The following is a 26,499-nucleotide window of genomic DNA, read 5'->3' as shown; positions in this document are numbered from 1 at the left end:
GACAGCGTGGACTGATGTATGCAACGTGGCTGTTTACCTTCGTAACGTGGCAGTGACAGTGTTTTTCATTAATTGAGAGCGTGGTAGTGGCAGTGATTAAAATTTCTGAGTTAGGGCTTGGGTATTCGAAATCGCGATTTGGGGATAAACATTTTGGAGGACCTGCAAATCCAAATTGGGTGATCTTGAAGGTGAAATCTGCAGAGCAAATCCAATTCCGCAAATCAAATTAGGTTAGAGTTTACATTTGATAATTTGAAGTGTTTGAGGTTTTTCGAAATGTTTTCATTGTTGTCGCGTTTGAGGGGGTTTAACTATGGGTGAAATTGTTTTGTGTGAAAAGTTGTCTTCTTTTGATGCATGATAGTGGTCCCATAGGTCTTACTTTAACTGAAATTAGTGGTCCCCCGTTTGCATTTGCAGGGTTCGGGTAGGGATGTCTGATGACATGTTCCGGGTAGTGGTCCACCATGGTGGGACCTTGATCAAAGAAGTCCCCTTTAATTATATAGGCGGAGAGATAGTTAATTGGGACGTAGACCCCGATAAATGGTGTTATTTTGGAGTATTAGGTTCACTTAACCACATGGGTTACATGCAAGTAGAAGAATTATATTACAGTGTCCAACATGTTCTACATAAGGTTGATGATGATAAAGGAGCTATGAACATGATGAATGTGGCTAAGTATTTGGGGAAAGTGAACTTGTATGTTGTGCATGGGGTGGACGAAGCAACTATCTTAGAAAATGATGAGAATGAGATTCTTTTGCTATGTGAAGGTCATGCAGAGAGTGGTGAGGATAGTGGCGTGGGAGGAGAAGCACATGTCGAGGGTGGTGAAGAAAGAATGGAAGACGTAGTGGAGGGTGCAGTGGAGGTTTAGAATGAGTATGCAGTGGATGTTGAGAATGAGGATGCACGGGATGTTGAGAATGTAAGTGAAGGATTGGAGGTTCAGAATGAGGATTTACTGGATGTTGACAATGAGGATTGGTTGGATGTTGAGCATGATAATGCATTGGAGGTTGAGAAGGAGGATTCAGTGTATAATGAGGATGTTGAGCATGAGGATGCAGAAGATGATGAGGTTGCAGTGGAGGTTGAGAATGAGGATGTAAGTAAAGAAGCATTAGAAGTGGATAATGAGGCTGAAATTGAGGTCGAAAGTGAACAAGTAGTTGACGTGGAAATTCAGGATGGAGGGAAGGTTGATAGTGAAGAAGAAGTGGAAGTGAACAATGATGATGCAGCAATAATGGATGATCTGAGTGGTGATGAATACATGGATGATGAAGACAGTGAAAAAGAAACCCAACAATGTAGGGGTTTGTCAGATGATGATTGGGAGTCTGATAAGCTTTTAACTCCTGAAAATAGTGCAAGTGAGGACGATGACATTAATGATACAATATATGTAGGTCTTTTCTCAAAATATGCAAAGCAGAAGTCCATGGCAGATTACAAGTGGGAAGTGGGCATTATTTTTATTGACAGGGAAGAGTTTAAGGATGTTATTAGAAGGTATGTTGTTCATGCTGGGAGGGATCTAAAATTTATAAAAAATGATAACCATAGGGTGAGGGTGACATGCATGGATGGCCAAGGTAAGTGCTCATGGCTAGCTTATTGTGGTTATTTTCCGCCACGAAAAATTTGGCAATTGAGGAAGATAATTGATACTCATAGTTGTAGTAGACAACTTAATATTAAACTGATGAATGCTAAGTGGTTAAGTCAGGAAATAGATAGATCTTTAGTTGAGAATCCTAGTTTAAAGGTGAATGATATTCGTACTAAAGCATTAAGAAAATGGAATACAAATGTTTCAATATCCAAGGCAAGAAGGGCAAAGTTAATTGCCACAAGATAGGTTGAAGGAGATTTCATAGAACAATATAAAAGGGTGTACGACTATGGACATGAGCTGTTGAGGTGTAATTCAGGGTCAACAGTGCAAATTAAAGTTGACTCTCATAATGGTGACCCAATCTTTCAAAGAATGTATGTTTGTCTCAAAGCTTGTAAAGATAGTTTCATAAGTTGTAGGCCCATTATATGTTTAGACAGATGTTTTTTGAAAGGTGTTTACAAGGAGGAGCTGCTGACTGCTGTTGGTAGGGACCCAAACGATCAAATGCTACCCATTGCCTATGTAGTAGTAGAAGTGGAGAACAAAGACAGCTGGACATGGTTTTTGCAATTGTTAATTGAAGACCTCGGGGGCAGTGAAGTATGTGGAGGGTGCACATGGATGTCAGACCAGCATAAGGTATAATGTGCAACTTATTTTCATTTTTAGTTAATGGTTTTGTATAGGATATGGTTTTATTACTAAATTTAATTGTGCAGGGGTTAGTCTTAGCTATCCAGGAGCTTTTGCCTCGGGCAGAACAAAGATACTGTTTAAGGCACCTCTATGCAAACTTTAGGAAAAGGTTTAGTGGGCAGGTATTAAAAAATCTGATGTGGAGTGCTGCAACCACCACATATCCCCAGGCTTGGGAGAGAGAAATGTTGAAAATTAAAGAAGTCAATGTTGAAAAACACTGTAACTGCCACGTTACGAAGCTAAACAGCCACGTTGCACACATCAGTCCACGCTGTCAACTGGATCGTTAAATATTTAACGCCGTGACCAAAAAGGATTTAATTGGACACTTTTTACACAACTTGGGACCACATTGAACTTTTTGAAAAAGGTAGGACGAAATTGAACATTTCCCTTATAAAGAGGGACAAAAAGAGGTATTAAGCCTAAATATTATTAGACCAAAAACTAATAAAATAAGATTTAAACAAAATTATTAATAAAACCCTAAAATTTAAGTTTATCCCAACAATAACTAGATGGTTTTATGATCTCCATTTTCTAATGTTTAGACATTTTATCTTTTATAATCATAAGAGATTGTAATTTTGTTCTTTGTTTCTATGCTTTTTTATATTTTTAGATATTTGATTACTCAAGATTATTTTGTTTAATGTTGTTTGTTAAACTTAAAAACTAGATATGTTTTAGATGATTCTTTTTACTCTCTTAGACGATCTTGTCTTAATAGCAAACATAAGATATTGAGTTTTCTATTCTTCTATAATTCATATGGAGTTTTGCATAAGATGGGTCTTATATAAACTCTATTTTGAATATAGCAAGTTGTGTTAATTGCTTCAGCCTAAATGATGGAAACCATCTTGGGAATTTAATGGAGATCCATCCAGGGAGGATCAACTTAAGCTTAGGCTTGGAGAATAGAAGAAGAAGGACTTCAAGGACTTCCACTCTTGTGGAAGATGTAATTTCAAGCTTGTTCTTACTTTCTCTTAAGCCTTGTAATTATGTAATATACTAACGATCAACTTGCTGATATTTTCACAAAACCTCTAGTTGAAGAAAGATTTGAATATTTGAAAAATATTTTGGGTGAAACTTATTGACGGAATATTCTAATTCAATGTGTCTAATGCTCACATGTAGCATATAGTACAAAACATCATAAACATATATTCTAGACATGTCATAATCAATCGTATGGTCTAAGACACATCGTCTAAAGAAACCTCATATTGTGTGTATAACAATGTTTAATATTGAGCTCAACTAGATAATTCATTTAGGAACCACCTAAGTTAAAGAGAAAATCCCTGCCACCTCTACCTAACCGTACAAAATGCATTAATTGTGATTTGATGCCAATTATGATTCCTTAATCATTGTTTCCTAAAAGCAATCAATTCCCTCAAATAGTAACCACCCTTTTCACTATATAAAACCAAAGCCTAGGTTTCAAGTCTCTCATATTTTCCATAAAAACTTCTAGTTTTCTCATAATCTCTCAAACACTGTACTATCTCTCTCACTTTCAAAATAACTCACTCAAAAACCCTAAGCCTTCAAACTCTCTAAAAAAACCTTGTATCCTTTTTCCATATATACCAAACAAGTGAACATCTATGTGAATGATGTCTATTTCACCTAAGAAAAGCTACCTTTGCTAAGTCTACCAAACACAAACCAACAAGACTCTATGTTGAAACCAATAAGACTCTATGTTGAATATTAGATTAACCTAAAGAAACTCACAAACCAATGGAACATGAAGAAAGTGATTGCTGAAAACACTGTTGAACGTTGGACTATCTTAAATCCATATGAAAAAATACACAAAGAAAACAAGAAAATATGGTTCAAAGAAAATCCTTTTAGACCAATAATATGTGTAACCAATTTAGTCACCGAAAACTATTTAAATTAAAGTAATAATCTCACACATTAGCGACAGGAAAATATGAGTTGCTATTTAGCAACTAATTATTGACTATATTTTTTTTTAATTTAATCAAATTTTGTTCCAATAACAGCCGAAGCAAAAAGTTGCTAAACTTTTTATTTTTACGGTCGAATTAGGGAATTAAATTAGCTAACGTGTTTTAGTTACAAAATTGGTGACTTATATTTGAAAAATAAAAATTTTTAGTGACCAAAATTTTAGTGATTATTTAATGTTTGAACACTAAAACTTTTCCAACTAGGATTTTTCACAATCTTATATTTTCGATCACCAAATATTTAAGCACTGTAACGATTGAAAATGGTGGTCGCTTAACTCAAATTTATTTATAGTAATAACAAATCAATTTTTTGTATAAGATATTAAAGAAAAAATAATTATTTTAAAATTTTAAAATATTTTATTGAACACAACACGTGACAAAAAAGAAAACTTAAATTATTTCAAAATTTTGATTAGAGAACAATATTACTAGTATTACACAAGAAAGGATTTATACAACTTTTTCACAAGAAGAAAAAAGCTATAAGTAAAAGCTAGAACATAAAGAATATTAAATGTGTAATTCAAATTCTCAACACAGAAAACTAGTGTTTGGAATAATACCCAACACTTACTTATTTTTCACTTTAAGAGAAACAAATAAGCAGAAGCAAATACGTTTTGCTTCCACATTGAAATGAATCAAAATATACCATAAGTCAATTTTGACGAAATAGGTTTCGTTGGCTCTTTATTAGGAACTTAAAAAGAACAACAAATATTTTAACGAAGTGGGCTATGAATTATACTTGCAGAGATCATCAAATCCCATATACTCATGATTTTCAATCTTCTTGATCATTGCTGCAATGCCAACTCCACCTATCAAATAGACCAAAAAGGTTTCATAATTGAAGTTCGTATAATAAGAGTTATTTTAGTATATGTTTCATTAAATATAGCTTCAGTGTATGTAAAATCCGTGTCTTTTGATACATTAATGGAAACATGGTGTGTAATTTTTATAACGTAAAAAGAACATTTGTTTAAGATCTGAAAAGTAAAAACTTATATTATCCTACGAACAAAATATATTTAATATATGCATAATAATATAGGTTAAATGTTTTTTAATTACTTTAGTTTGTGATATTTTTTAATTTTGTAAACCGAAAAAATAACTTATTATAGTGCGTGGTGATTACTACTTTGAAGGTGTGTTTCACAAATATATATATATATATATATATATATATATATATATATATATATATATATATATATATATATATATATATGGAGTTTGTTAATTTTGGTAAGGAATTTTTTAGTTGGTATATTTTAACAAAGTGTACCAAGTTTTAGGTTAAAAAAAGTCTCTCTTTAAAAAAACCAACTTTAAATTCAAGGGTGTTTTAATAATTTTAAAAATTAATTTAAAATAAAAAAAACAAAAGATAATTTTTTATATTGGTTTACGAGAAGTTATTACTTTTATTATATATTTTTTTAAAAAGTAGTTTTAAAAAGTAGTTGTTTTTTAAAATAATATATATATATATATATATATATATATATATATATATATATATATATATATATATATATATATATCAAAAGTAAGTTGTTATACGAACTACTTACAATCTATTTATTGTAAACAAAATTTCGAACACCTTTTTTTACATAGGAATTAAAATAACCTTTTTAAAATTAGAAAAACTAAAAAGATTAATTTTAAATTTGATAAACTAATAGTAAAATTATTTTAAACTTAAATGGCTAAAACTATATTCATGTCATATATATGTACTATAAAAATATGAATATAACCAAACAAAGTTAAGAGAAAATCACCGAGACTTACCTAGTGAAACAGCACTAACAAATATTGTGAAGGCTAGAACAAAGATTATAAGAGAAGCTCTGCCAAGTAGATCGATCAACTTTCTTACAATATGCTGCCCTACAATGGCTGAAACAGCAGCTACTACAATAAAGTACAGGGCTGTGCAACAATCCATATAATGCATGGGTTAGAAAAATAAATTGAACCATATCAATGTAATTCAATTTATAGAAGGCACATGGGTTAAATTTATAGATATAGAGGTGGAAATTATGAAACACAAACCATAAGGAACTGGAAAACGTTTGAGCAGATAGTATTCTACAACGGACATAGATGAGGAAAAGACCATGGCAAAGGTGGCTGTGGCACTTGCAACCTGAACACGTGGCATCAAACATTGAAGCCATTTAATAGAACTAGTGAAACTCATTCAGATGGCTTCATCAATTGATATATTCTATCAAAGAGGGCTATTATTGTCATATGCATGGATAAAGTTCATAACAGAAAGCACAATAATAACAAAGTGGACAACGATCAAATATGAATTGGAATTGGATAAATTTGGTACACGATAGACAAGTGTTATGCTTGAATTTAAAGTTTTCTTCAAGAAAAATTCTTTAAACAAATTCATAGTCTAGTATACAAAGTGTGGTCTTACAAACTTGAGAATAATTTTAGAGTTGAAAAAAATAATCTAATATATCATTTAAAACTATCTCCGCGAGACATGAATGAATGAGAAATAGGTAAAAATGTCTTTTCAAACTAAGAACGCAATTTTTTTACAAAAATCTCTTTAGTTGATGTACATAGATTTATTTCAAGTTGTGTACTCGATGATTAGACAACGTTGACGGTATGTTTAACTTATCATTAGATAATCAAGTCGAAAGGTTAAAGCTATAAAATAGAAACACTTAAGTTGAAGAGATATCATTCTCTCTTAAAGCTATCCATGGTGATCTAGTTGAGAGAGAAACAACGAGGTTAATGTTAGAGAAAAGATCAAGAAATCTAACTTTATCTTGTGTAATTTTGATTTAGTATTTTTAAAACGAATGAAAACATGAAAGTATCTTTAATATCATATTGATCTGAATAGATATACAAGTTATTTGTTTAATATCAATAGACACTTCAAGACCTTGCAATCTTATCAATAGTTCTCGATTCTTGAAAAAATTAAAACCTATCAACCTTTATGATTCGGTTTCTTAAAAACTGAAACCTAAATTTTCATTAAAAATGTCAAAATCCCCTCTCTTTTTTAATTACTTTTTTTTTGAAAGAAGAGGTATAGGTCCCAATTGTTGAGAAAACTGCAGCAAAGACCTTCATGCTTCGATTATGAATAACTGAGACCTAAAGGTTCACCAAAATTTCAAGTTTTCCACTGAAAGATAGAGTTTTAGATCTCAATTATTTTTAAAATTGACGCCTATTGTCCTTTTTGCTTCAATTTTACTAATAATTGATGCCTAACATTTTGTCTATGATTAATGTTCATAAAAGTTGCATAGTGACCTTCATTTCTTCTTCTTTGCGAAAGCACTACAATTTCTTCTTCTTCTTCTTCTGTTTTGTAATTTATTATTTTTCTTCATCCTTGACATTTCATCATCTTCATCTTCTTCTTCACCATTTCTTCTTCTTCATCATCATCTTCGTCATCTCTTCTTCTTTTTCTTCTTTCTCTTCTTTCTTTGTGAAATCCTCCTTTGTTGCTACCCAACTTCGCACTTCCACTTTCTGTTGTCGGTTAACATCCAACTAGTGAACTGGTGAGTGCTTATTTTGATGTTTTTTTGCATTGTTTTGTGGAGTTTGTGTATTCATTCGGCCCTATGTTGGTAAAGTTTAGACTTTTATGTTGCAATTGTTGTCTAGGTATTACTACATTATGGTGAGATTGATTAGCTTTCCAAAATGTGTCCAAGATTGCATATCCATTGTTGCTCACATTTCACCGTCCCAAGTTCCTATTATTCTTGAAAATTTAGTTTTAGTATGAGCTTATAATTATTTTTTGTAATGAAAAAAAGTATTTTTTGTATGTTAGATATGTGATTAATTATATTCTTAAATATATATATATATATATATATATATATATTTTTTTTTTATTTTGTTTTATTTGATATTGTTGTTGCAACGAGTTCGTCTTACTTTTCCATTTGAGATTAATACGAAAATTATTTACTATCTCCAAGTTTTTTCTTGAAGAAATTTTATTTTTTTAAAATTAATATAAAAGGAGAGAGTACTAATAATTTAAATTTATTGAATCTTGAATTTTACGGTTGGACAATTCAAGACGATTAATCTCTTTTTAGTACTTTATTAGTATATATTTTAATATATATATATATATATTAATTCGTTAATATTTTCCAATAATGTTTTGTATTGATCTTCGGGTGCATATTTAATTGTGATTTATAATCACTTTCATTTTGTATAACATGAAGTCCAATGCAAAATGTTGGCAAAATTTTGTAAAATTTAAGATATGTTGTTTAAAATTGATATATACCAATAAATTAAAAAAAAGTGAATGTTTTTGAATGGGATAGGGTTACACCTTGAATACAGAGGTGATCATTCATTTAAATTATTCAAATTGTTCACACAATTTCACTATATGTGTGTGTGGATGAATATTGAATTAATTCACCACGCAACAATGTTGAGTATGAGAAAGGAGTAGAAGAATTCATACATGATGCGTGTTGAGTTGAGAAAGAAGTAGAAGAATTCATACAATTTGCTCATCGTAATGAGGGTAGAAGGGATGATGAAGTGAAGTTTAGATTTCCTTTTGTCAATTGCTTGAACGGGAGAAAGTTGAATGACACTGAAATTAGAGAACACCTTATTTATGATGGCTTCCTTAGAAGTTATATAGCATCGACATGACACGATGAATTAATAGATTTTCCAACTGTCTTTCAAATTGAATATATTATGAATTTTACCATGAAAGATCGACTCAAAGAAGACATTAGAGGGCATGATCACGATGTTGGCATAAAAGCTTTGCCCAATCACATATATGTATGAGATGATATCTACTGATGTTGAGACTTCGTTATATGTTGGTTCAACTAAGTTCACACTGTCGTCAGTAGTTAGATGTAACCCAACTCAAGTCGAATCCATGTCAGGCCGAGTCGACTCAAGTCCACAGTGGTCAAGTTAGTTGGGTCCACATTAGGTCGATTTGAGTTAGGTCTAGGTTGGATAGACCTAAGTTAAAAGAGGTTGGTTTAGGCTTTGTCGAGCCTAAGTCAAACTGATTTAAGCTGAGCCTAGGCATGTTAGGCCAGGCAGGATTAGGTCAAAATAGATTGAGTTGGGCCTAGGTATTAGGTTAATATTGAGTCAGGTTAATTACAAGTCAGTTTATGTTTAGTTAAGTCAAGCTCATGTCACGTTGGGTTAGGCCTATCCTAGCTTAAAATGCGATAAACCTGTTAGCAATTTGGATCGTTTATATATATAAAACAAATCAAAAAATGTATTAGGATCGTTATATTTTATTAGTCAACATTATAAAGTGATCTAATTAAGTAAACATAGTTAATAATATATATGTAAGGAAAGATATACTAGTTAAAATAAAAATATATTTTAGTGAATTTAGATTGGATTTTCACAAGATCAATCGTATTCTTTTCAATTGAAGTGCACATTTGTGTTTCAAAATTTGTAATAGGTCTAATTGAAGGTCACCTGAGGAGGGACTCCGAGCTCCAAAAAGAGAGGCCCCATAACGAATCCTCCACCTATTCCCAACAAGCCACCGACAATTCCAGCCGATATTCCAAAGAAAGAGTATAGAGCTAGTTGCGGAATAGTAAAACTTTTGCCCTGATCTCCCACAGAAGAAATTGCTCTCCTTCCTTTATACAAGGAAACTGCTTCATATCCAGCTACCCCGACAGAAACTGGAATCTGCATGCCATGACATGGAAACGGCATGCTTTAAACAGTTCTATAAAATTCAATCTGTATACAGATATTTTCAGAACAAGTAAGACTATTAACATCTGAGTTTTATCTAAGTGTACATTAGTTTTATTTATGATTAATATATGTTGAAAAATATGATAGAACATGTTTAGAATATATATCCCTTTTTGTTTCTCTCGATTATTTGTTTCATCCACAACATTTCTTAAAGGGTTTAAGTTTAATTACATTGGAATGAATGTCAAAGATGGAATATGAAAAAAGTTAATGCTAATATGTCACAAACGCGCTAAATTCTGGAGAAAGCAAAAGATATTAGATGTGAAGCATGTTGTGATAAGAATTTTACCTGCAAGGTGTTGAATATCCAATATATTGTAGAACATTTGGTTGTTTGGCTCTGTTGACATTGTCAATAGAAAAGTTTAAGAGTGAAATTAGAAACAGAACACTGATGAAGAAAATGTTTACTGAAAAATAACATACCATGGCAATCTGTATTGCAAGGAACGCGACCCAAACAAAAAGGAGAAGTCCAAACTCCTTCCAGTACACATTTTCAATTATATTAACCTTCAATATTCCAATAAACATTTGCTGTCAGATATGAAAACCACACTCCAATCATAAAGTACAAACTAGAGCGTATTTACCTCTTCTCTTTTCGTTTCTTTCGCAATGCCATTATCTGGTTCATTAGGAATTGGTCTGTATTCTACTTCAGTCCCAAAACCTGTCACAGAGAACTATATAAACACTTCCCACTGCAGAAAGCAAAATGACAATGTACTATGTTATGGAATATGCAGCAAAAGCACAAGTTTCTTAACTCACCATTTGAGTCTTCTTTCCTAGCATTTTCCTATAACGAAAGAATAGGGGTCAGAAAATAAGCAATCAAAATTTATACATATTTTATCACCAGAAAATAATCAGTGTAGGACAATAAATATTAACATACGTTGTCTTTAGTGTATCAAGAAAAGAGTTATATTCTTATTATAAAAACTTTACTTTAATTAAATAATTGAATATGTCTTAGATTTTTATTAATTGTTATGTGTATTTGTTATAAAAAAATTATCATTAATATACAATTAATATTGAAAGAATCATTAAAGATTTTAAATTTATAAAATAAAATGTATAAGTTCAAGTAAAATTAATTACATATTAATATTAGTTTCTTATTTAATAAATACATATTATTATTATTAAAAATAAAAGACATATTTAATTACCTTACTTATTAATAAAATTAAAATAATTTATTTTTAATTTTATATTAAAAATAACATGTATCGTACAATAATATATATTTATGTACGGTTTACCCTCTTATCATTAGATTTTCGAAATTTTACAATCCTTGTCGGAGACATTTTACTATCAGCATTTTCGATTTCCATACCTTTTAAAAAACTGGTAATGAGAAACAAAGGGTTCATATTTTATTAAAAAATAAGTTCGGTTTTATCATATTTTGGTAAAAGTAAATTCATTTTATTATTAACATAATGGTCTAATGTTTAAAACTTGAATAAATAGTAATAAAATATGTAAAATAAAATGAATGGTAAACTGTATTAAAATTTTAAAACCTTATAATGATAAAATATAAAAAAAATCAAAAAATAAAATTCGTAATATAATAATATAGTTGAAACGGTTTTGTGTGAAATTAAATATTACCTTATCACTGTGCTTTCAAGTAAAAATCCCATAGTTATTACTTTATGTTATTTTAACAACTTAATAACTTTTTTACAATACTTATGCTAATGTAATGGTTTGTAATTAGTCTTTTCAAATATTTTTTTTAAAAATAAATTTAAATAGACTAATAAAATAATAAGTGATCAATTATCAAAAAATTATTATAAAAATTATTAACATTAGCAAATAGTGAAACCTTGTATGTATTTATGAATAGATATGAATCACCTCTTTGACTATGGTTTCCTTTTTCCATGTTTCAACACCCTTAGAGAATGCCTTTGCAGATGTACCTACATAGGAACCAGCAAGAAGAGTTAAATGTGAAAAATGAGTAAACAAAGTGTGGATTAAGCAAAAGCATTACCTAAAAAGAGAATTATAAGCAGCATGGTAACCATCCAATCAGCAACTACCACATTGAAGACCACTCCTATGCTGATCCCAAGCATAAGCATTGGTTGAATGAGCAGTGCCAAATCATAGTCGATTATGGGCAAATCCAATGTGGGGTGCCTTAGATTAAGATTATAATAAACAGTTGACAAAGCTGCACCCATTATCATACCTAACACAAACACAACATCTGATGATTCAACGTAGTGGGACCATCTTACTCTAAAGAAAAGAATAAAAAGTAGAAAATGGTAATTTCAAATAAATGTATAAAATTTAGGTGGGTCAAAGAATATTTTTTCTTGAAAATAACTTTTTTTTCTCTTTCTACTAGGAATTGAATTGAAAATCTAGTTGGATTTTGTTTAAGCTTTTGTTTTTCTGAAGTTTGGATTTCAATTGAACGTAGATGGAATCGATCGAATTATCTATGATCTACAATAAGTTGGTATCGAAATCATTTATAGAAGTGAATGAACTGTATACAAATCATTATTGAACTTAAATGTGATATATTAGATGTAGTTGTTTTTATGTATGATTTATTTTTGTTATATATTTTATAACATTTTTAAGGGAAATTAAAGCGATATATTGTTATATTTTTAGAAGTTAATATTTTATTGAAACATCTCCTATTGAACCTTTAAATGTTTAACTCATATTTTCATCATAGTGTTGGATTATACAACATTGGATGGATTGAATGAATAAATACTCTATAGCCCGATGAAAAATAACCACAACTATGTCCATTTATATTATAAAAAAGAAAAAAGAGAGAGAATAATTTAGATGTTTGTAGAAAAAATTCTGCATAACTATTCATAAGAATAATAAAACGAAATGAAAATAAATATTATAGACAAAATAAAATAATTTTTCCATTCTTTATAGACTCTCGTAAGTTCATTTACATTTAAAAAAAATTAATTTTTAAATTATTCATAACCTAATTTTAGTTCAGAAACATTTATTTTTAATTTTTTCTATAAAGATCTTTGAAATGTTATATGCTGAATACCGACAACATTTAGGACATGTCACGGACCATGTGTACACAGGAAAAAGTAATGACAGGAAAGACTATCAAAAGTCATAGAATTATTCATAATGTACAAGACAACTGGAGGGAAAGGACAAAAATGTGACTGAACAAAAATCATGTACGGCTTACTGTAATTATTTGAAACAATAATGAGCAAGCGTACAAAATAAAATAGTACACGAATGTTATTATATTTTAAATATAATTTAATAAACTAAACATATTTGAGATTATAAAAATATGCATAACTATATTTGGATGAATTAACATAAATTATAAGAAAAAAGTTTATGAGTATAGATTATAAAAATAAGTAATCTAGAAAAATAATACGAATTATAAGAAAATAATTTGGAAATATAAATAATTGAGATCTACGTTCATCGAGACTTTGAGAATGATTATTTAATTTTGGATTAAATATACTTTTTGTTTCTTAATTTAAGTAAAAATTGATTTTTTTTAAATTTTAATTTAATTTAGTCTTTTAATTTTAAAATATGTAGATTTAGCCATTTTAATTATATTAGATTTATTTAACATTTTAAACGTATTTAAATTATTTATATTATTTGATACATTTATGCTTTTCTACACATTTTTAAACATAAAAGATTAAATTAGTCCAAAATTTTAAAGAAATTAATTTTATTTTTATTAAAAATTAAAAAATAAAAATATATTAATTTAACCATTTAATTTTTTACAACACCTTGAAATTATTGAGTATTATATTGCTTTCTTGTGTAAGTTTACATCAGTTAATTCTATTAACTTAAATCTTTTCAAAATATTTTAAAGAGTGATTTAAACTTTATTAATTTATTATGTTAGAATATAATTAATTATCTTGTTTTTGTACAATGTTATGCTTTTTCATATAATCAAGTATCATATGTTACAATTAATTATTCTATTTTATTATCGATTGTCATTACTTAGATTATTAATCATTACTAATATTAGGTAAAATACAAGTTTGACTCATAGATTATGTAATTAAATAGAGTAATGAAAGATATTTTTATATTCATTTGATAATTTTATAAAAGTAATATGATAAAAAAAAAATTTTTTTCAAGAAAAAAAAAATTAATATCAAATAAATATAAAATATTTATGTCTAATAAAATATTATTTTATTAATTTATGTCTGTAAATTTTTATCAATGTTTGTTTTACAAGTGAAATGTGATTGTAATATAAATTTCAAGTTAGTGAAATAAGCACTAAAGTGATAATTGAAACTAAAATGTAAATCTATATTAAATATAATCACTATAAACATCTCGACGTCATTCTTTCTTATATTATCTGTCATATTTTAATATTATTTATCAAGTGGTACAAGATATCTTTTGTAGATTCTATAATATAAAATTTTTTAAAACACCAAAGAAAGTTATATTTCGTATGTTTTTTTTTTAATTATTACTTATAAACTAGTATTATATATTAATCTCTTTAAATAGAAAGAAGATAAATTATGATGAGATCGTTTTCATCATAATGAGATTCTTAATATATTAGAATAATGAATTCTAAGACCTAAAGTAATCTCCTCTCGATTATCGTTGGGCCTACTCGTGCTGTCTTCTTCAATTCTCTGGTTGGCAAGTAGCAAATATAGACCTCTGGGGTCTGTCCCTACCCACATTTCCACATCTCTCGTACACGTAATTGAAAACAACACAATGGGGATAGATATAGATAACAAAAAATTGGATAAATAAACCCCACTGTTTGTCTACTTTTTTTTTTAAAGATATTTTTATTTTAATGATTGAGGTGGGATTTTCTTTTACCTTTGAAATAATTAAGGTAATAAACAATTTAACTTATAAATTACAATCAATAAATTTTAATTATAATTTCCTTTTTTAATAAAATGTTCTCTGTGTGAAATGTTTACTCACTTTATCCACAACTAATTTTTCAGTTGAAAAGTGTAAAAGTTTTTTTTAGTAATTTAATTTATGTATTTAGGTTTTAATTTGTTTTTATTATATTTATTTTTTACTTAATTGAGTTTTTATTTTATACATAAATTTAATTGCTTTTTTTTGGTTAAATGAGTATTAATATGGTTTAAAGATGTTAAATTCAACATCTAATTTTTTTAGGTGTCAAAATCTGAAATATTTTTAACATTAAAATTCTTCTAATTTTCAAATGATATATTTAAGATCATCAAATTTTTGATACATAACTAATTCATATTTTATTTCGTAACATTTTTTAACTTGTTTTAATATAAGCAGTCACATTGAATATTTTTTATAAATATTAAAATTCAATTGTGTTTTTTCTTCTTTTTTAAAAAAAAAAGATAAACTGAAAACGTTATTTTTAAATTGTATTTTAATCTTCCAACAGTTCATACAAATAAATTGCATGCAATGTCATGTATTATGATGCCCAGTTCCTTGGGCTACCAAGGTCGTTAACCAGAAAAACTTAGGAATTTTGATTACAGTATAAAGGTAAAATTTGGAAAAATTTAAAGATAAAAAAGTAGTAAATCCCTCGTAATAAAAAGAAAATTAATTAATATTTTATCTTCAACTATCCTTTTCAAACATTTCCTACTATATTTTTCAATCTTTTAAATTTTTACTTATTTTTAAACGTGTAATATATGGTGTACTAAACTAACACGCAACCAGTTACAAAATAAATTGACCTTTTGTCAAGTGTTTTAAAAATAATATCATTTTGACATCATTTCGTTTTATAAAAAACGGTTTTTGTGAGGCATAACAGATTGCTACACATTTAATGAATGGGTAAAAAACATAAAAAATGAAAAATTGTTATTCATTTAATGAGTCAGTAAAATACATAAAAGTTGAAAATCATGATAAAGTTAAAAAAAAAAAAAGTAATAAAATCGTGGAAAATAATGATCTTGAGTGATAAAATTTGCAATTAAAACGGTGATAAAAAATAAATCATAAAGCTGTTAGTATATAATATAGTGGCAAAAATAAAACGGTGGTGGAGATCTTACACTTGGACATAGCTGTGGAGGATTTTGCATCAAAGCCAATAACAAGGCTAAGCATAGGAACGAATATGCCGCCACCACCAACACCTCCTACACTTCCAAATGCTGCTCCAAAAAATCCTATTATAGTTCCTAAAATAATTCGCCATCCAAATTCTATCTCCTGCCATAGTACCCTTTACATGTCAATTTCCAGTTATTAATTTTCCAACTAGGTATTTAAAATCAGAGTCACCTAACAATATTTGCATCTATAAAAGCAATAATTTTATGATCATTTAAAAATATCATCTCTATATACATATTTATTTCTTTAAATAGAAAATCAATAATTATGGGTTAAACTATATAAATTAAAGTTCATTAAAAATAAAATATACTATGGGTTCCTTCTCTAAATTAAGAAACTAATTAAATTATATTTGAATAGGAGACTGATTAAATGATAGACTAACAAAATTTCTTTTGTTTATTTATAATTTTTAATAAAGTCTAAATAATAATAATAAAATGTGCCAGAACGATGGGCAGTATTTCTCTTATCATTCCTCTTTAAGTTCCAAAATAAATTCATTTTAAGATTTTCTTTAAAAATAATTTAAGAATAAAAATACATTAAGTCAGTACGTAGAAGTTTAATTTTTCAAAATATATATTATCTTCGTTTGTAATATTGATTTAAGTTTTTTAGGAGACAAAATTAAGAAAACAAAATTTTTTTATTAAAACTTAAAAAAAATCAGTTAATTAATTTAATTTTCTTAAGAATAAAAGTACAGTGAGTAAAAAAAACAAAAGCATGACATATATCCAAAGTAAAACGAAGAAAAAATCAATTCTGTAAAAACATAATTATAAGCTTGAAACCTTTAAAAAACAATCTTAAAAATAATAGATTGATTTGAAGAATCAATGCTTGAAGAAAATTCAAATCGAGAATCAATGAGAAGAAAAACAGAGAGATAAGATCAGAGAAACTAAGAGAAAAGAAAGAATGAAAAGCTTACTGGCCAAACGTGTTGATAACCTGATTCCCCCGATTGCCATAAGAAGTTCATAGCTTTGCTAAGGAAACTGCCTTCATATTTCTGCGTATTTTCCCCTTTCGTAATCATTCTCTCTCCCAAAACAAACACCACAACCGATACGAATTGCAGTAATGTAAACGGCATCATCACCATGCACTTCGACCTCATTTTTTTTTTTCTTCTTTTGTTCCTTAGAAAACTTCTTTCCACTCGCAAAACTTTTGGTTCTTGATCTTTTATTAAAGCAACAGAATAGCCAAGACCGTGAAAGAAATTGATTAAAAGTTAATTAAGAAAATGGTTGTAAGTCGTTAGAAAAGGAAAAAGAAAAGAAAAGTAGTAATAGGAAAGTTATAATACCAAAAAGGTAAACAACATAAAAAATGAGGAAAACACAGGAGAATATGTAAGAATCTCAATAGGAAAGGAGCAGATGCAGGTTTTGGATTCTTAACCAGACAAACACTGACAATATTAATGCATAAGAGAGTGCACGTTTCGAGGTCGGAGGGAGATAAGCTGAAAAGCAGTGGTTCCTGATTTTTAGGTTTTATAGAAAAGAGGAATTATGTTTTGTCCTTAGATTTTTCTTCCCATAACTTTATTAGGCTTATTCATTTACAAAATACATTCCTTTGAATCTCTTAAAATTTTAAGCAAGTAATTACGCCAATAATTGTATTTACTGTTGTTTTGGGTAATATGATGTGATGTAATATAATTGTGTTTATTATCAGAATAATATTTATACATTGGATATTATTACTAGAATAATTATATTAATTTAATACTATTTTTAGTTTGGGTAAAGGGACATATATAAGTCTTCCAGTTTTATAGGATAAGCAAACAAATTTGTAAGATTAGTTTGGTAATGTGTTTATATATGTGTAAGTTTTAGTTTGATATATTGTAATTTTGTAATAAGACACTTTGAGTAAATCTCTGGCTAAAGATAGAGTTGTGTTAGAGGAGAGAATCTCTAACAAATATAACAAGGTTAAGATTCATACGTGTGTTAGTGAAAGAAGTCTAATAAATACAAAGGTTAAGTCTTAGCATTACACAGGATGACAATTTTATCCGCGTACACGGATATCAGCGGGTAAAATTCGCGGCGGGTAGTAACTATCCGCGAATATTTACTATCCACGGGTAACAGATAGCGGGTATTTTAATACACATTTCTAAACGGGTCGGGTACGGGTAGTATACTACCCACCCTGCGGGTACCCGTTATCCGGAAAAAATTAAAAAATAAATAATTAATATATTTTTTAATTAAATTTAATTAAAAATAAAATAAAATTATATTTTATTAGTTTAAATTTAATTAAAATTAAATTTTAATTTACATTTAATTTAATTTATATTATATATATATATATATATATATATATTTGTATTTTTATTTAAATTTTATTTTTAAAATGTATTAAATATTTTTTTTTTATTTTTTGCGGGTATCCGCGGTTTTTAAAATACTTGCGGGTATTTTTTAAACGGGTATCCGGCGGGTAGCGGGTCGGGTAGCGGGTACGATTTTATCCGGCGTGTCGGATTGCGGGTAGGCACTACCCGTGTCCGACCCGACCTGACCCGTTGTCATCCCTACATTAGACAAGTATAAGGATTAGAGAAGTTAAGGCGTTAGATAAGTCTAATAGTAGCAATCATTAGGTTGAAAGAATCAGATAACCTAAGTTTCTAGACAACTGGTAACGTTGTCATTGATGCAACAAAATTAATATTACTAAACTATAACAATTTCAGTATTGTTAAGATAGTAGCCAAAATCAATAGAAAGGATAAATTCAACTCTAAGTCATCTCCCATTGAACACAAAAATTTATTCCTAACAAATTAATTCTTATAACAACTGTAGAAATGGATAGGCATTATTTTCCAACCAAGAAAGGGGTGAATTAGTTTTGTATAAAAATTATTCTTTTTAAAACCTTTGAAAAATCTATAACCTTTTCTTGAAACACAAGCAAATACAGATTGTAATGCAATAAAAGATATAAGAGATAGAAAGACAAACACCAAGATTTTTATACTAGTTCGGCCTCAATGCCTACATCTAGTCTCTTTCAATCAACCTGAGATTGAAAATCACTTCACTATAAAGATTGAGTTATACAATAAGAATTACAGATAGCCTGTCTCAATGTAATCTCCTTTCCAACTCCAAATTTAATATAGAAGAATACAATACAGAAAGACACCTCTCAAAGAAACCAGAACCTCACGATTCTCTTCCTAGCCACCGACAACACGGAAACCACAATCCACAGATTGCAAAATCAACATTGATATGATTCAGAACACTTAAGAGTGCGGATGATGATCAACAAACGTAAGAACACAAAAATCCTTCAAGAATCCTTTGAATCTTCCAAATTTAACGCTTCTTGATTCTCCAAGAGAATGGAGACACTGCAATTTCTTCTCTCAACTCACTTTGTCAGATAATAAAAATGAATGTACAAAAGTTCTTTATGCAGAGAGCTATGCATCAATATATAGTTTTCTCAAGTTTGACACATATTAATCGATTACAATATTAATGTAATCGGTTAATCAATTAACACTGTTATACTAGAATTACATTAAAACACATTTAACAGATTACACAATTAATATAATTGATTGCACAATTAATATAAGTCAAAACAATTCAAAATATGACCGTTATGGTAGTTAAGACTTATCATGAAAACAGTTTTCAGTGTGCACGAGATTTAACTGATTAAGAAAATCATGTAATCGGTTAAGTATAACACTTAATCAAATTTGAAAACTTTTTCATCTGAAAACACATCACTGCACTCAGCAAGTGTAAGCAAAGACACAAGTTTTAATCAATTATACATATAAAGTAATCGGTTAAAACTTGCAGTTTTCCACAGTTAAACATTAGCTGATATCTGATGAATCTAACTGATTACATAATCACTGTAATTGATTAATTCATACAAATATGCTTTGTGCAAGGAGTTTTATCATTCAAAGTCATGACTATGCATACTACAGATATAAACTCATGTATAACCACAGTAAGTATGAAAAACAACCAGTTCAAGCACAAACAAACATATAAACTCAACTTTGTATATTAAAACATTTCTGTTGTTGTGCAAGTAACTTATTGAAACATTTATATTGTTGTCATCATAAAAAACACACAATGGTTTGGGTTTAGCTTTCATATAGCTCCCCTTATCATCAATCTCCCCGTTTTTTTATGATACACAACCATAAACTATTTTTCCAGTTATTTTCCCCCTTTGGGCATTAGCATAAAAGATACCAAGTAACAGGAAAATAAATGCATAAAGAGATACATCAATATAAATGCTTACAGACCAATTGTAGAAATCGATGTTCCCCCTATCATGATGCAATAGCTCTTTTTCAAACATTTCACATAAAAGATTTATTCCAGTATCAAAGCTAAAAGGAAAAAAGTTAACACAATATATTATCATCAATGTATCAGATCATGAATGTCAAAATGTATACTGAGTTTTAAGAGAATGTATCAAGCAATAATAAATTTATTAACATGTATCAGAGTGAAAGTAGTGCTTGATGCCATTTTATTGTTATGTGCAATATTCATGATACTCAATTTTGATATATAGCGGATATGAAGTAAAGAATATTATGAATGCATGAAATCATTGTTCTTTTGGTAGGACATTGAGCATTCTCACTCTCACTGGTGGGGGATTCACTTTCACTGCTATAGATGTCACTACCTCTTAAAATGATTGTTCTTTTGGTAGGACATTGAGCAGCGATATGACCCCTACCCAAACATTTAAAACACTTGATCTACCTAGTGCGAGTGTGTGAAGAAGATTCTTGTTTGGGTTTTTCAACTATCTTGGCTAAAGGTTTGAGGGGCTCTTTGTCTTTAACAAATTTTTTGTTCAAAGGGGGATTGAAACCTTTTAGCAGAAGCTTTTCTCAAAATTTGTTGTTCTACCTTTATACACATTTGAACAAGACTATCCAAATTTATATAAGATAGTAGTTCAACCCGATCTCTGATTTCAAAATTGAGCCCACTCAAAAATTTGGCCATTGTGAGTTCATCTGTTTCTTCAATTTTTGCCCTTAACATGTATAACTCCATCTTTTGTCTATATTGTTCCACAAACATAGATTTTTGTTGTAATCTTTGGAGCTTATCCATGAGTTCTCTATGGTATTAGGAGGGAATATGTCTCCTCTTAAGGGAATTTATCAGATCATTCCAATATTGTATTGGAGTATTATTGTGGTGCTGTCTCTCCTCAACTATGGCAGTCCACCAATACATGGCATACCCTTGAAAGCTGAGGGTAGCCAAAGGAACTTTTCTTTCTTCACTAATTTGGTGGCAAGCAAAAAATTTCTCCACCTTCATTTCCCAATCTAGAAAGGCTTCTACATCATCTTTTCCATAAAAATGAGGAAAATTAATGTTGACTTCCCTAGGAGGAGGGGGTTCGTGAGGTTCGCCTATGCCTTCTTGAAGAAGAATGTTCTTCATAGTAGTCTCCTACCCGAAAACCTTCTCTCTCATGGTTGGACTCCCCACTCCTACTTCCTCTAGCTCGACTTTGCTCATCTCTCATGACTCTCAACTCATCTTGAAGGATGGTAATTTGTCTTTCTCTATCTTGTTGAGCATGTTCAATTTTTCCATTAGTATCAATTCTCCATTGAGTTAGCTCTCTGAGTTGTTTTACAATGTCATTAAGAGTAGTTTGTTCCTCAGAGTCACTAATTCTTGGAGAATGACGTCTAGAAATCTTGTGATTGTAAAAGTTTTCTTGTGTTAAAATAATCTTAGCTTTCACCAAAGAACAATTTCTAGGTAAGAGAGGTGAACCACTAGGGTTGCTTAAATACCAAGTCTTGCCTTGCCAAAAGTGTTCTAGGTTACTTACTTAGTTATTTTAACTCAAAATTACTTCTAAGATCACAATGGGAGTTACTTAAGCAAAGAAAAGACTTTAGACTCTAAATTCGGACTCTAATGATAAGGCTTAGAGTTTAATCTCTTCTAGCCTAAATCACCCTAAAACGTGAAACAACTAGGCAAAAGAAAGACGACTCCTATAGTGAGAGCTCCTAAGTGAGGCTTGGAACTTTGGATCCAAGACATACTCATTGTCTACCAATTTTAATGAAGAATTAAAGAGCAAAGTTTGCAAGTGATGAAAGAACACTTGTGAATTCTTCCAAGTCACTTGCTTAATGGCCAATTACAAGTATTTTGCAACTCAAAAGAATTTGAACAACAAGAAATAAATAGTAAATGATGCTTGCAGCTCTGGTTTCTCTCAAAGGATTGAACTATAGTAGTTCACGACAATTCTCACAACTATTGTAGTGATGAGCTACTACTGTTGCAGTAACCAAAACATTGTGCAGACCTCAATAGAGAGTGACTCTGCTGCACCAAAAATCAGCTCCAATGTTGATCTTTCCTTGCTCCAATCTACTCCCTGAGATGCTACTAGTGTTGTAGGACGTTTTGAGGTAATTCTGCACCCAACAAAGAGCTCAAACCATCCACCAAAAATCAATTTCGAGTTTAGGAAATAACACTACTGCTGCCAAAATATTGCAGAACCATAATGCACTACTATGAATTTTTTCAAACAACTTGTGTGCAGAATTTTCAAACAATTCAAATCAAGCAATTAAAGGCTAGCAACAACGATTGACACCAAAAGGATCTTAGGATAGGCTCTATAGTAGGTTTAAAAAGCAAGACACAAGTAGAAGTTGCAGATATGGTCAATTCGAACTCAACTTTAAAATAGGCAAAAGTGTTTGATGAAATGGCTCTGAATACCACTTGATGAGTCACTCCATGCGAGAATCCAAACTAGAGGCAGCGGAGGCAGGTGCTGGTGATTTAGAAGCAGTGGTGTAAGGGTGAAATTAATGGTGACAGTGATGTTTGAAGAGCTCTAGGTGAAGGGGAAGAACTAGCTCACACGACCTTCCACTGGAAGGAAGCTAGATGGAGAGGGAAAGATCATTTGGATGACTTTTGGCAGAGTTTCAGGAGCTGGAAAATGCTTCAGCAAAGTAAAACTCATTAATCATCAAAAGTGATTTTTACAAGTGACCTAAGGTGAATTTATAGGATATTCACCTAGCTTTGTATGGTGATGATGAAATCAAAATATGATGGATCACAATCCACGTGGCAAAGCAAAGAAGAAATGATGAAATCTAGAAGCAGCACGAAATACATGTGCCAAACTAAAATCTGCCATGTTGCCGTGATTTATTTCTTCTTTTCTCGATCTCTTCTATCCTTTCCCTTGTGCTGGTTTGGCCCACTCTGGATCATCTTATTGGGCTCTTGGCTTCCACTCAAAACGGATGAATAGAGCTTGTCCTTTTATGTTTAACTCTTCCAAGTCATGTTGGAGCTTCCTAGTCATGCTTCGAGTGATGGGTCCATGACTGGTCCTGAAACCCAAGTCATCACATATGGCAGGAGATCCAACAAAATTCGCAAGCATCTCTTACAAGACTACTGGCCAAGTCACATACGGTGATAACAACAAAGGAAAAATCATCGGTATTAGTAAAATCCTAACTCCCTCTGCATATGAAATTGAAAATGTGTTGCTTGTTGAAGGATTAAAACACAATCTGCTTAGTATTAGTCAGTTGTGTGACAAAGGGTTAAAAATAACTTTTGAACTGAAATATTGTTTGATTAGAAATGGTTCAACTGATGAGTTATTATTAATAGGGAAAAGACACAACAATATTTACATAATTGATTTTAGAAAAACCTCTTTCAAATCTATTGTTTACCTGATGTCTAAAGAAGATGATGCATGGTTATGGCACAAGAGACTAGCTCATATTAACATGGGTCAATTGAACAACCTAGTGTCTAAGGATCTTGTCATTGGTCTTCCTAATATATGCTATGCTTATGAAAGATTGTGTTATGCTTGTCAAAAAGGAGAACAAACAAGACAATCTTTTAAGAATAAAAGAGAAATGTCAACCACCAAACCTCTACAACTCTTACATATGAACTTATTTGGTTCCTCAAGGGTTAGGAGTCTTGGAGGTAACTTGTATGGCTTAGTTATTGTTGATGAATATTCTCGGTTTACTTGGACTTTCTTCATTTTTGCTAGGAGTGAAACTTTCAGGGTGATCAAGAAATTTGCTGTAGCCATTCAAAATGAAAAATAGCTCAGAATAAAGTGTGTAAGAAGTGACCATGGGAAAGAGTTCCAGAATGAAGCATTTGATGAATATTGTGCAGAGATGGGAATCACTCACAACTTCTCTGCTCCAAGGGCACCTTAGTAGAATGGAGTAGTAGAAAGGAAGAATAGAGCACTAGAAGAACTTGCAAGAACCATGCTAAACGAGAGGGACTTGCCGAAGTACTTCTGGGCAGATGCAATGAGCACAGCATGTTATGTACTGAATAGAACAGTGATAAGATCAATGCTGAAATTGACTCCCTATGAATTGTTCAAGGGAAGAAAGCCTAACATCTCACATCTGCGAATCTTTGGATGCAAATGTTTCGTTCTAAACAATGGTAAGGAAAACCTTGGTAAGTTTGATTCCAAAGCTGATGAGGCTGTTTTTATTGGCTATTCTCTTACAAGCGAAGCTTATCATGTTTATAACAAAAGAACAATGTGTGTTGAATAATCTGCTCATGTAGCTTTTGATGAGTATATTAATGTTACCACTAATCCTATTCATTCTAGAGAGTCAATAGATGCAGATGATTCTGCTCGAGAGGAAAAAGAAAATGAAAAAAATTCTAGATGAGGAAAATTCTGAGAATGAAATCGATCCCTCCAGAGATGAATCGATTAAGGATTGGAACACACCAAGAAATGTCTCGACAAACAACATCATTGATGATATCACGAGAGGAGCATCCATTAGGCGTCAACTTAATCAATATTGCATGAATGTAGCATATGTTTCTAAAATTGACCCTAAAAATGTTGAAGTTGCTAATATGGATGAAAATTGGATGATGGTCATGTAAGAGGAACTAAATGAGTTTAAGAGGAACAATGTATGGGAGTTGGTTCCAAGAACCGAAAAGTTATAGGTTATAGGCACTAAATGGGTCTTCAAAAATAAGATGGATGATTAAGGGGAAATCATAAAGAACAAGGCAAGGTTGGTTGCTAAAGGTTACAGTCAAGAAGAAGGAATCGATTATGATGAGACGTATGCACCAATGGCCAGATTGGAAGCAATAAGAATTCTGCTTGCTATTGCATCTATGATGAAGTTTAAATTGTATCAAATGGATGTCAAGAGTGCGTTCTTAAATGACTTTATTAAGGAAGAAGTATATGTGGAACGACCACCAAGATTTCGAGACTATGAGCACCCAGATTAGGTCTTTAAACTCAAAAAGGCTCTGTATGGGTTAAAACAGGCGCCAAGGTCGTGGTACGAGCGCTTAAGTGAGTTACTATTAAAGAAGGGATTCTCTAGGGGTAAAGTAGATTAAACTCTCTTTATTAAGAACTCAAATAAAGAAAAATTATATGTTCAAATTTATGTTGATGACATTATCTTTGGATCAACTAATCCTACAGTGTGCAAAGATTTTTCTAAGACTATGCAGAAAGAGTTCAAGATGTCCATGATGGTAGAACTCTCATATTTCCTAGGACTTCAAGTCAAGCAAACCAAGAATGACATCTTTATCCATCAATCCAAGTATTGCACTGATCTATTAAAGAAATACAAAATGTTGGACTGCAAAGAGGCTACAACTCCTATGGCAACAAACTGCTATCTTGACATTGATAAAGCAGAAAAAAAAGTTGATCAGAAAATGTAAAGAGGTATGATTGGATCTCTATTGTACTTAACTGCCAGTAAACCTGACATCATGCATAATGTTTGTCTTTGTGCTAGGTTTCAGTCTTTACCAAAAGAATCACACTTAACTACTGTAAAAAGAATTTTGAAATACTTAAAAGGAACCAAGAATCTTGAACTGTGGTATCCCAGTGGTTCAAATATTTTTCTTAAGGGTTACATTGATTATGATTTTGGTGGCTGTAAGCTAGACAGAAAGAGCACTAGTGGCACATGTCACCTACTAGGATGTTCACTAGTTTCTTGGCACTCAAAGAAACAAGCTTGTGTGGCATTATCTACCATAGAAG

At 30.5% G+C, this 26,499-nt stretch overlaps 1 protein-coding gene and 1 pseudogene across 2 annotated transcripts; one reads left to right on the top strand and one right to left on the bottom strand.

Moving 5' to 3' along the window:
- Positions 1-586: 586 nt before the first annotated feature.
- On the top strand, positions 587-2,622 carry LOC148203109 (uncharacterized; annotated as a pseudogene).
- Positions 2,623-4,829: 2,207 nt separating this feature from the next.
- Positions 4,830-17,827, bottom strand: LOC124849013 (sulfite exporter TauE/SafE family protein 3-like). Of its 2 annotated transcripts, XM_088105663.1 has the most exons (13): positions 17,660-17,825; positions 17,279-17,532; positions 16,275-16,434; positions 12,188-12,388; positions 12,049-12,113; positions 10,939-10,966; positions 10,758-10,837; positions 10,591-10,677; positions 10,454-10,504; positions 9,865-10,086; positions 6,409-6,502; positions 6,142-6,282; positions 4,830-5,156 (listed from the first exon to the last, which is right to left on the bottom strand). In XM_088105663.1, the coding sequence occupies exons 2-13, from the start codon at positions 17,465-17,467 to the stop codon at positions 5,071-5,073; spliced, it is 1,404 nt and encodes a 467-aa protein (XP_087961789.1). In that variant the 5' UTR covers positions 17,468-17,532; positions 17,660-17,825; the 3' UTR covers positions 4,830-5,070. The 2 variants fall into 2 exon arrangements, with proteins under 2 accessions (XP_087961789.1, XP_087961788.1); XM_088105662.1 differs by having other exon boundaries at positions 17,279-17,827.
- Positions 17,828-26,499: the final 8,672 nt, after the last annotated feature.

This window comes from Vigna umbellata, chromosome 2 (assembly GCF_029865625.1).
Source record: "Vigna umbellata cultivar VRB3 chromosome 2, Vumbellata_1.0, whole genome shotgun sequence".
In the NCBI taxonomy this organism is placed as follows: Eukaryota; Viridiplantae; Streptophyta; class Magnoliopsida; order Fabales; family Fabaceae; genus Vigna; species Vigna umbellata.
This window is presented reverse-complemented; position numbering and strand designations above follow the sequence as displayed.